Source organism: Limulus polyphemus, unplaced genomic scaffold, assembly GCF_000517525.1.
Source record: "Limulus polyphemus unplaced genomic scaffold, Limulus_polyphemus-2.1.2 Scaffold2188, whole genome shotgun sequence".
Classification (NCBI taxonomy): Eukaryota; Metazoa; Arthropoda; class Merostomata; order Xiphosura; family Limulidae; genus Limulus; species Limulus polyphemus.
Window position 1 is genome coordinate 22,502 of NW_013667798.1, and position 12,864 is coordinate 35,365.

The 12,864-nt window shown below is 31.3% G+C and overlaps 1 protein-coding gene across 4 annotated transcripts in view; it reads right to left on the reverse strand.

Moving 5' to 3' along the window:
• The window catches only part of LOC106466210 (golgin subfamily A member 2-like), a 29,672-nt gene extending 20,188 nt beyond the window's left edge, over positions 1–9,484 (reverse strand). Inside the window, exons 1-4 of one of the 4 annotated variants that reach the window (XM_022394171.1) lie at positions 9,386–9,484; positions 7,231–7,407; positions 4,346–4,459; positions 1,186–1,335 (exon numbers count right to left, since the gene is read on the reverse strand). In XM_022394171.1, the coding sequence (XP_022249879.1) occupies positions 1,186–1,335; positions 4,346–4,459; positions 7,231–7,326 (360 nt within the window). In that variant the 5' untranslated portion in view covers positions 7,327–7,407; positions 9,386–9,484. Of the gene's footprint in view, positions 1–1,185; positions 1,336–4,345; positions 4,460–7,230; positions 7,408–8,586; positions 8,792–8,947; positions 9,062–9,094; positions 9,229–9,385 lie in introns of those variants that run through there. The other 3 variants (XM_022394173.1, XM_022394172.1, XM_022394170.1) reach the window with 3 other exon arrangements.
• Between the last annotated feature and the right edge of the window lie 3,380 nt (positions 9,485–12,864).

A 12,864-nucleotide genomic window follows, 5' to 3' on the forward strand; every position in this document is an offset into this window, starting at 1 on the left:
CTATGCATATTTCTAAATATAAACTTAATCTAAATAAACATTGATATTAAAATAAATATATAATAATAAATCCATCACAATATTCTATAAAAAAAATTCAAAACAGGATAAAAATACAGTCTTGAGTTAATGTCTAACTACAGTAACACATTTCACGATGATGCAGAAATGTTTTCTGCACAATTGGACAGGAAGAATTTAAATAACTTCAGCAAGTGCATCATGAGTTTGTTGTATCAAGGTTTTTGATACAACAAACACATTAGGGAATAACATCATGTAAAGTGTGGATGTTTTAAATAAGGAATTTAGTATTTTCAACATGAATAGCACCTTATGCAACACAGGCTTTATATGGCCAGGTCAGAGGTTCAAGTACAGCCATCCCTAATTTTGAACTATTGACCAGAGGGAAAACACTATGTCAGCAGTACCTACTGCCACAAGAGCTTTATCTGGCTTTTTACCAAACAATGGGATTTATTGTCACTCTTCTAACATTGAAACAGATGAAAGTTCAGAGAGTATGCAGTGGCATTGTGGTATGGCCACTGAACCTTACAATTTGCAACTTGACACATTAAGAAATGGACTTTGGTTGGCCAGCTCACTAAAATAATACACAAAACTATCTCAGAGCACATGCACAGTTGTGGATTACGTGACATACGAACTTCAACAGAGATCAACTGAAGTCAAATTGCAAGATAAACAGATAGATAAAACACATATGAACCACATGTAAGTCTGAATTGAAACTACGCTTACTTATGCAGATGTGTATTCATTTGCTATTAATCTGATGTACAAACATTTTGATATTTTGTACATTTTTGTTGCTACATATAAGTTATGTCAAAACACAATAACATCTCTTCAAAATGTTTACAATGCTGAAAGAAGGATTTTTTCCCCAAGATACAATGTCAGAAAAAGAAGCATATTCAGTGGCACTTTTACTATGTACTTCTTCAGAGCTAAACATTAAATTATTAAGAGAAATAGCTTTACAATTATTTCAAAACATTTTGTCTTCAAATAAAAACATTTATATCTAAAGAACTAATTTAAAATACATGTATTAAATGTATTAAAGAAAAGCACAACAAAATTTATAAAGGTTCTTAAAAATGGGTGTTAAAATATCTATACCGTGCACCAAAAAATAAATGCAACTTTAATCACCTGAGCCTTTGTTAGATCCTCTTGCAGAACTTTAGTTAATTGACTTTGGGCTTCATAATGTCTCATTCTATCAACTATTTGGTGGTGTTGGAAAGTTTTCATGTTGAAAGTTTGTTCCAGGTTTTTAAGTTGTTGTTCCCTATTAGAAAGCTAAGAAAATTACCTTATATCAAATATATGCATTCAAAACTAGCAAAGCTAGTACTGACAAAGATTGACAAAAATTAACAAAACATAAAATAACTGTCAGAATATACAGTATTACATCAATAGGAAAAAATAAAACACTCATGCTGTCTGTGTTATAGTTACCTGAATTTTCACTTAATTGTAATACTATCTATCTGAAGTTGTGAATTTCTGCTTTCTGAAGAAATGGAAAGTAAAGTAGAAATGTATATACTTTAATAATAAAATAAATTTAATTAATGTCAAAACAAACAACATATGCAAGAAATTTCTACATTATATATTAGAAACCAAGTATTAAGAAGATTAATTGAAAAATATATATAAAAAACAGAAAGGGAAGAAAACAGATCACAATCAATGAGGAACTGCAGTTATAAATCATGTATTAAACCTAATAAATATTATCTTTGATACTATTGATTTTCTGTATTTATGGAAGATCACTTAGTTGAATTTTATAAGGCTGAGTTTAAAATACAATATATTTTTTTAATCCAATTATGCAAAATAATCTTATACACTTTGATTTAGGAGCCCAGTAGCCTTCTGAAGTGAATGGCAGATTATGAAAGATCACGTGAAAGATTGAAATGAGGATTTAGCATCCTCCAGCTTTTAAGTAATTTACAGTTATCTAAAGTATACAAGATCATGAATACATGCACCTAAGGTCTTTCGAAATTAGTCTCCCTCTGCTATAATTTCATAGCTGTACTGATGACTGGTGTAATACAAATTACAGATGTAATTTTATAAGAAACTGAAAAATATTAAAACGAATACTGTATATTGCAACAAATGCCTGAAAAAAAAATCATAAAAGAATAAAAACTGAACCTCAAAAATGCAGTAACAGGGTAGTTGTAGTACTTTACCATCTGGAATATCTGTAAGGCAGTCCTAAAAAAATAAACTTCACTCTCATGAAAATGTACAAAAGAATACTTATACTGACTGTATTAAAATTGGTTATCAGTTGCTCTGTATCCATCCCTTCCAAACACTAGTGCAGTTTAGAGTGCAAGAACTAGCAGTTTAAAAACAAAAATCTCAAACTTCTGATTTACACTTAGTGTTTTCAAACAAAACATATTATATAGTAAATCAAAAAAAAGTGGTACAAAAGAACAGAAGAGAATCAGCAGATGAAAATTCAATTTTGAAGTATATGATATTGGAACAGCGTGTTGAGCTTCAGTCAAGTACATCTACACATATCTATGATACAGGTTGCACACTAGAGGAGATGACATCAAAACAAAGATGTATGCAAGAAAAACAGGACTGAGCTTTAAATTTAGAGATGTTAGAATTTCTCAAATCAGAAAAACACACGAGCAGAAAACAAGATACACAAGTGCTATTGGAAAGCAATGTTTTAATCCCACTAGAAACTTCTAAAATTAAATTGAAAAAACTCATAACAGATAAAAAAACACCAAAAAATGAAATGTGTATGAACAAGACTGACTATTCTACAGACAGGAAAGGTACAAAGAGCAAGATTTCAATAGCTGAACTTTATAAAAGATTCAGTGGTTCAATATTACAAATATAGCATTATACATATTATCTATATTTAAACACAGAATTCAATGTTTCTGCATTGTAGTGTAACTAGTTTGTCAAAATCAAGCACTTTAACCTTTTTACACAAAATATACATTCATTCTTCAACATAAAAATTGTTAAATAGCCGTTATTGTGGAATTTTTTTTTAATTATAAAAATATGTTAGTATACACTAATTAATGTGAGCAGAATTTAAGGTTTCCATATTTATATACAATCACGTAACTAAAGGAATTAAACAATTCATTAAGACTAAGAATAAATTACTTTTTTTGGTTTTTTCACCTTACTTATTTCATATTGTTTCTTTATTATAAAGCATAATGCTACATAACAATCTGTCTATCTATGCTCTGCCCACCCCAAGTAACAAAACCCAAATTTTAGCATATAAGCCATTAGACTTACTGCTGAGCCACTATGGAGGTACAGTTTTTCTTATTATTTATAATTGTCAGGTTTTTATAGCACCAAATTTTTTTACAGTAGGTGTCTAGCTTACTGGTGATAAATGTCAATAATAAACAGACATACACAATCCGCCTGTTTTAAAATAATATATATTTAAAACATGTCAAATGTATGTGCAAAAATTCATTACACTATTGTTTACCATAGTTGAATCTAGAGCTTTAAATAATTCACTTTTTCATCAAAACTCCACACAGGCTGGTTCAGTTACTGTAGAACCCAACTGACAAAATAAATTATTTCTTCTCTCCTCTTTTATCACAAAACAATTAGTGATAAGTTTACTTATGTTACCCCATGGGTTACCACAGTTGTATCCAGAGCTTTAAATCATTCTCTTTTACATCCAAAGTCCATACAAGTTGGTTTCAATTACTTTAGAACCAACTTTACAAGCTGAATTACTCTTCTCTATCTCTGTTATTACAATACAAACTGTAAAACTTTCACTTCTGAAATCACCCCTTACAGTCTTAACTTTTCACTTTTACTTTCTCTTACTTTAATTTCTTCTCTAACTCTGTTGTTACAATACAAACTGTAAAACTTTCACTTCTGAAATCACCCCTTACAGTCTTAACTTTTTTCACTTTTACTTTCTCTTACTTTAATTTCTTCTCTGTGTCTGCAATTACTTATAACATGCGACAGAAAAATCTAGAAATATCTAACCCTCTAATAGCAACATTACACATAATAAATAAAACTTAGAAGCATCGTGTAAGATGTCAACAATATTACAAATGTACAATAATTAAACTACATACACAATGTACACTTCGTACTGAGTTATGTAACAAAACTTGTTATAACTATTACTTTTAAAATAAATAACTTTTAACACTCTTGTTATGAAAACTAATAATCACTAAATAATAATAATAACTCTTAAGTTAAACAGGCTTGTATATCCAACAATAATTACCTGATTCTTTAGTTTGTGAAGTTCTTTTTCTTGTTGAGCAACTCGTTCTTCTAGTTCTTTACTTGTATTCTTTTGCATAATTAGCTGTTCAATCAGCTCAAACTTTTCATTATTCTAGCCAAGAGTAAACACAAACATGATTAAGGTAAAAGAAATCCAGTAAGTATGCAAGTTCATGGAAAGTAATTATACATTAAAAACCACTTTAGTTGCTATAATTTAAAACTTCATACATAAACCAGACTAAATCACACACACTAACAGATACGTCATTTTCAACTTATGCTACATTTTAGGAGAACAATGTATCCACCAAATGTAGTTAATGTATAAGTTTCACTGACAATAAACTGTTACTTACAATCCATGAAATATCAGTAACTTCAGTTTCAAAGTAGGGAAAAATAAGGGTCTGACTGAACCATTCCATCCAAAATGTAAAATTCTGTACTATCTACAACCATACTTTTGCATCAATATAATTTCTGTAACTGCAAGCATAGCAGGTGACATCATGTCTTGACCCATTTATCAGTCATTGTGATGCCAAGCTCTCGCACATCACTCAGTAAGTTAAAGAACTGATGTATGTAGCATTCAAGGGAGGTCCAAGAAATTTGCTATGAGACTAAAATGAGGACTTTATTCTTTCTGGACAATTTATGAGCTCTATGGTTTCTTGTCTAAGGAAATTAATCACAAACCTGGCATACGAAATTGAGCATTATCATGCATCAGAAAAAGTCTTATCCTGTTGTATAGCTAATTATGATAAAATGCCAATACATTATAGAGTATTAAATACTACCCTCAAAATCATGAGATCCATTTGTCTCTTTATGCTCATACTTCCACATAACATTATAATATTCAATGTTACATTAATCATATCACTCTCCTCTTGCTCACTGATCACAAATATGTGGATCATTTATAAACACATGAAACTTTCAATCCTACCTGTGAAGAGTATGGGCATCTTATGGTGACCTAAAAAAAATCCAAATAAGATTTATATAGTCAACTGTAAAGTTGAAACTGGTCTTTCTGGGAAGAAGTTGATCTTATAAACTTTGTTCTTTGCTATCTGGACATAAATAATTTATCTAGTTGTCCACATTGATATCGGCAGTGGAATGGTAAATCTTAAAAGTCATACTATTCAGATAGTTGTCACTATCTATGTGATCAACTCCTTCTCTAGGCTTTTGTAAAAGTTACTTGCCTGATGACAAGTTAATAACCTTCTCCTTATAACCTGGACATATGTCATGTAACTTATCCGCTTCCCAACACTTAAATAGCTCTAAGTGTTTGAACAGCCATTCGAAAACCTTTGTCTACCAATGGTAGGTAGTATTTTCAGAAACATATACTGTAACAATAACCAAAACTGAGATGATCATCACAAAAGAAAATCATTAAGTTTGAACATAAAATGTGTGTATGGCAGCATGTGCAAAATGCAACAAAACATTGTCACAACAGGACAAGTAAAATGCATCCATAGTTAATGATAAACAGACTTTTGGAAGTATATTAAAGGATAAATTTTCATACTATATTACTTACTTGCTACTCTAATGTCTGGTGGGATGTATATAAAATTATATACATCTAATGTTAATGCTTTACATTCATACAGGCAGATCTATCAACTCAAAAATTCTTAGCCAAACAATTGTTTTTTTTATAACAAAGTTGAAATTTAAAAGTTTTATTACAATATAAAAACTATCCTAATCAATAATGAGAAACTTCTGAAAGCCTGAAGAAGATGAATGGTCTTCAAAAAATAATAAGAGAAACCTAAAATCAAGGACTTTTTCTTTGTACCATACAATGACATGCTCTGAATATTGTATGTAATGATGCATCCAACTATTGCACTGAATTGCCATTGGGTGTCATGCATTGAGAAGTAGAATTGATGATGTTCAATATGATATCATCTGAGATACATTTTGGCAAATTTCCCAGATGAGTGAGTGGAACAGAGACAGAGGTTTTATATCATTCTACAATATTTTGATGTAAAGTTAAATGTTCTGTTGCCAGCAGTTCCCAAAGTGTAGTTTGAAGTGAATAACAAAACAAGGCATAGTAAAAAAAATATATTTTAAAAATTATTTATAAAGTAATTATGTTTCTGAAGAAACTAAACAAAAATACAAGATATAACAGCATCCTAGACTTTAATGAAATATACTAGAATAATCATTCCCTCTCTTAACGGAGCACAAGTCCCAGAAAATTGTCTGGCTACTTAGGTGTGTAATGATTTGGAAATCCCTGTTCAATGCTATTGTTATGAAAAATTTTAACACAACAATAAAGGTTATATACTATTTTTTAAATATACAAACATATTACAATAAAGCAGGCCTTGGAGAGAACACTAGAGAGTACTTTTTGAGACAATTAAAACTTAAGCTTTATTTAAGGCCTACCTGATATTTTTCTTAATTTTTTACAATTTTGAATTGTATTGGTTCAATTCACTTAAATTTTGTGCAATTTTATACTAAGTTAGGCTTAGATTTGTTTTCCTTGTTGTTACAGTGTCAAACAAGTAGTAAACTGAGGGTCTATGTTATGGTGAGGATCAGGTATGTTAGATTGTAATTTAGTATGCCTATTCATTAACTGTTAATATATTAATGACTGGAATGAAGACAAAATGGGGAAAGCCATCAGCACACAGGAAGAATATCATCAAAATTACAGTTGATAATTTGTAGGTAATTCACTAATGATAGTAACAGAAACTAAAAAGTGGCACATTTATTTTACATTAGCATTATTTTTAAGCCTAATGTTTTTTTATGGGCAAACATAATATCACACACATACACACAGTGTAAAAATTAAAAGAAAAATTTTACCAGTTGAGCACAAACATTCTGCATCTCTTCTAACTGTTGCTTAAGTCCACTGTCGTGAGTCACTGTTTGAGTAGTAGACACTTCTTCATCCTGCATTGTCTCCAGAAACTGTTTCACTTAACTGAAATTTCTGATCTCTTGCAAGTACAGATTCCAATTCTTCCACCTCTTACTCTTCTAGAAATTAGTTGATATGTAAATTATTACTAACCTTTTATACCCAACACAATAATACAAGTAATTACTTTTATATATTACTTATACAAGTTTTTAATTACTAAATCTTTAATATAACTATGCCAATTAAGTTCATTTATGACTAGATGATACAAGGTAGTATAATTATTAATATTCTATAAAAATAATACTTATGTATAAATTTTTACCACTAAATGAAAACTATCTATAGTGTAACCTACTATGGCACATAAAACTAAAAGAAGTGTTTATGACAGAAGAAAATCATACTACACGTGCATGTATTCACACTACATATATAGTCAGTAAATCTCCTTTTACTTGCAGCCTGGTCATCCAAAATATGTGGTAATCTCACTTAATTCTAATGATAAAATTCACAAAACAGCTGAAATAAAAAAAAGTAAGCAACAAAAATCTGGTAACTCTCCAAAAACATATCTTTCTTATTTCAGTAAGTTCAAAAACTGCCTGATTTCACAGATCATGGATCAGTCTTGTTTGAACAAGCCAATATTTCTTTCACAATACTTATTAATGTAAAAGTTAAGTTTCATACAAAATAATATAAGGAAGGTACTAAACAAGTACAATACTATCAGTCTCCTAACACAATGGCTACTTCCTCCCTTAGTTCTTTGCTTTAATTGCAGGCTCCCAAACAGCCACCCTTCAATTTGAGCTATAAAAAACCTTCTCCTTTGTTTCATAATCTGAAACTGATTTTTTTTTACCTTTTGTTATTGTTGAAAATAAAATTAATGAATTAATATTAATAACAAAAACCCAAATTATCCACAGACAATTAACTATATCAAGCTCAGACTATGTCAACAGAAATAAGTATATTTTAAAATATTTACATTACCTCCATCTTTCAACATTTAGTAATAACATATTTACAAATTATATTTACTTAAATCAATGTATATATAAAACTTCAGTCTTCAACTCTACAATTAACCAAGTTACCACCAATGCTACAGCCTATAGTGTGTTTGTTACGATTATGTTTACCTTATCTCTAAGCTAAATATCTTGTTTATGCTAAAAGTAAAACAGATGAAAGACTGCAAGTTGACATTTATTTTACTAGCATTTCTCTTTCAAAAAAGTGAATAAATAACTACTCTATCCATTAACACACCCGCTACTCACCGACACCGTAAATAGTTTAGTTGCATTTCACAATCAAGAATCTCTCATACATGCATCATTCTATATAAATATATGCCAGTTATATCTGCTCACATTTACACTTTATAATGATAGGTACATTCGAGAAGACGAGTTTCTACTAATTATTTTATTTTTATTATTAATACTAAGTGATGTTTTTTCTATGCCGATATAGTCTTAACAATAAACTTCCTACCGCTGAAACTACAAATGTTTAAACTACTCTGTTTTAATGAGAAAACAAAAGTGAAAAAAAAAATCACATATAATTCAACATTTTAAGCTTAATTCTATTAAATACTAATTTATTAATAAATGATGCGTGTTAAATCATACATACTAAAGTAGAGGCGTATAGAACTACATGAGTAATGGTGGCAGATTATTATTATCTAACAAACGCAAAAAATGATTTATACTTCTGGTGACACCAGAAACAAAACACAACAATAATCAAAATCAGGGGTAAAATTCTGCCGGTACTCACTGGTACTGAGTACCGGAACTTATTTTTAAGACAGTACTAATACCGGGACTTATTCGAGCTGCTTTGTCGTATTTTATATTTACACGCAGATTTTTTCCTATTTCAAAAACAAAACCACTTCAGCCAGCTGAGTACTTCTACTTTTTTCATTGAGAATTTCACCCCTGATTAAGATATACTGTTCTCTGTTTTGTTTTGTCCAAAGACTGTACTAATATTAGATTTAAATAGGAAAAATAAGAAAATCAATAAAGTTAAACCACTCTCTTATAACATGAAAATAGCCTTTACACTTAGGATGACAAAGAAACTTGTGATAAAGCAGTGAATAAATGTTGATAAATTTTACGACGCTATAGAGCGAGTGAAGTCCAATAAAAACAACTAACATATCTCCTTCTTCTAGGCTACTGAAATATTGAAATGACACATACGAAAGTAAAATGAACATAATTCTGTCAAGTATTAACTGTTTTTAATACAGCATTAACCCTGAAAAAATCATATATAATTTTCTGAAGTAGTAATAAAAGATTCAATAAATATTTTTTAGATTCATGACTGAAATATTGTTAACAGCAAGGTTACTCAAATAGTTCAATTCAGGCGGTTTACAGGGGGAATTTCCCCTTAAAATATGTCAACTACTTTGTTGTTTTTTCATACTTTTTTCCCCTATTTATACGGAGAGGCGTTAACAACCGAATGAAAGTGGTGACGCATGAGTCAAGATTTATTATTAGTTCATCGAACACCAGAACCCAACGATTATACTGTTGCGTCAGCGAGGTCACGTGACTAGTATCACGCAACCACTTTCTAGAAATATCATGTTCCTTCAAGAATGCCCTAGCATTTACTAGATATGTATATATAAGACGTTCACAACGTGACGGAACAAGAGGGTAATGAGTAATTGAACTGCAGTCAGAGAGTATGTAATTGAACGGAGTATTGTTGAAGTCGAGCTCGTGAGAAGTGAGTTATAGCGTTTGTTATAGAGCGACTGTTGAAATTAAGTGTATCGTAAAGTTGTATTCGGAAAGAATAAACCAGTTTTATTTAAGAAAGGACTTGTGTCGCTAAAGTTTCGTCGGAACGAAGTTACGGAAAATTAACTAACCAACGGAGACGTAACAATACAAACAGAACAGATCAAAATTCTGAAAACTTCTCGAAGAAAGGTGTGTTTGACCTTGATAGCTAGCCAGTGTGTATCGCGAGAAGGAAGGTGCTTGTATCAAAGAATCCAGAATTAGAGTTAGATTCTATAAGCTAAACATAGACATATTACTGAATATTCTTCAACTTTCTCCAAGCGTGTAGACACTATTAGACATGTGGAAGTTTCTAGAAAAGCGGTTTGTGCTTTATAAGCGTATGTGGGAACTATTTGTATAGTAGTGTTTTTACGGTATTTGTTTGTTTTGCGCGTTATTTAACATTATGATTATTTTTTGTGTGTGTGTGTGATTTGAAATTTTCTGTGATGAAGTATGTCGCAGAAATCAATTATACAGTTTGTTACAAAAAAAACGTAAACTGCAAGTAGTGAAAAGTGATGCTGAATCTCTGGCTCAAACTGAAGTTAAGCAGCCATGTTCTGGAACTAGTATTAGAGATGTTGATTCGTTAACCCCTACCACTGCAGCTTCCTCGCCCTCTTCATCGAATTTGGTTAAATACCGGAAGAAATTGGAAGAGAAATATGAATGGCTGTTTTTTTATATATATATATATCCTTTGGAGGGGTGTTTTGTAAGTACTTCCGAGAATTTTTGAAAAATGATTTAGATGCAATACATAGAACAGGTGGTGTTTTCATAACAACTCCGTTTATCAACTTTCGAAAAGCAAATGGGAATACCTGGAAGCTCGACAAACATTCTAAGTCAAAGAAACATACTCACGCTCAGGCAATGCATAAGCTTCGTGAAGACCAGTTCATACATTACTTGTTGAACAGTTGACTCGGGAATTTAGTCGCAACAGGGAAGCAATGGTTGAAGTTGTGACAAGCATCTACTTCTTAGTAAAAGAAGAAATCCCACATTCTGCGAGGTATGAAAATTTGATTTCTTATATTCTTATGCTACAAGACGACTCTCTGAAACAATGGGTAAAAAATCGAAGAGACCATTCGACATATGTAAGCAAAGCTACAGCTTTCGATCTGCTGACCTGCATTACCAAAGTTCTAGATGATTGTGACACCTCGGAATATTGAATAACAAGTATTACTCTATAATGGCTGACGAATCATCAGGTATCAACAATGTGAGCCAGTTGTCAATTTTGATTTGCAATATGTCTGATTACAGTGAAATAAAATTATTGAACATTACAGATCAAACAAACACTAATTCCAAAACCATTATGAGTACATTTGACAGAGAGCTGATGGAAAGGAACCTGGATTACAAGAAAATAATATCTTGCACTTTTGATGCTGCTGCCAGGTTTTCAGGAAAAATAAGTAGGGGTGCATAAGCGACTTTCAAAGAAAGCAGAAAGAGAAATTCCTTATGTAAATGTAGGACCCATCTTTTATCTTTAGTTGTAACCAGTGCTAGAATTAAAATTATGTCTGTAAAGAGGGTTGTTCATGTCATCAAAAACATGTATTCACTATTCTACAAATCATCAGAGCGTAAACGCATGTTGCACGAGTATGAAAGGTCATTTTAAGAACCTGAATTAAAAACTCCAGAATCAATCGAAGTGTGCTTTCTCAATAATTACAAATCTGTTCATGACGTCTTAACTTGTTACGGCTCAATTATGATATAGGGGAACACCTACACAAAGATGATGCAGATTTAGCATCCTTAGCAGGAAGTATTTTTCTAGAAATGGATGAGGATTTATGCGCAGTGTATAATTTCAGCAAAGTTTTGCAGAAAGAAAACCTAAACCTGTTTAGCACATTTAAGAGATATAGGGGCTCACTATGCCCATTTAAGTAAAGAAAACTCTACTGCTATAGTTGTCATAGATTCAAAACGATAGCTGATTCTTGAAAATGAGTCAGAAAGTCAGACCTTCAAAAACGTTAACAAATTTGTTAATACTATGATTGAACATATAGAGTACCAATTCAATGATCAAGTAATTCAGGTTTCTCAGATTATGTTAGATACTCATGTTGCTGAAAGAACGCCCAATGTTCATTTTTTAAGATTATTGTAACTGATGTTTGCTTTCCATAATAATGCACAACATTTTTATCCAGATCTTCTTACTCCCTTGCACCGTACTTGAAGAAGCTCAAATCAGCCCACACGACATCAGCATCCAGTCCATCCTCTCTTCACATCATAATTTGTTAAACTGCACGTTGACTGGACAGTTTGGAAGGAATCACATACATTAATGAGGGAAATGAACAAGACACGCATCAGCATCAAAGCTGCATGAAGATTAGCATCATCCGCCTAATGTACTTTCATACAATTATATGCACGAAAACAAGAACAGGGCGCGTTTTCTGAATGTATTTTCTGTAATTTCCTTCTTTTTCCAAATTCGTAAAAATTACATTTAAATTTCATAACCAATGATAACAAAATGTATTGTTATGAGAGCGGAAGTCACGTGACGCTAGTAACACGTCATGATATTCTCGAAGGTTCTTGAATGCTCGATGTGCGGTATTCTTGTATATAAGACCGCCAAGAAGTGACGGCAACAATGGAATTGAGTTGCAGACAGAGGCAGAGACGGTCAAGCGTGTGAATCGTTTGTTGTGACTTATAGCATTTGTATAGGTT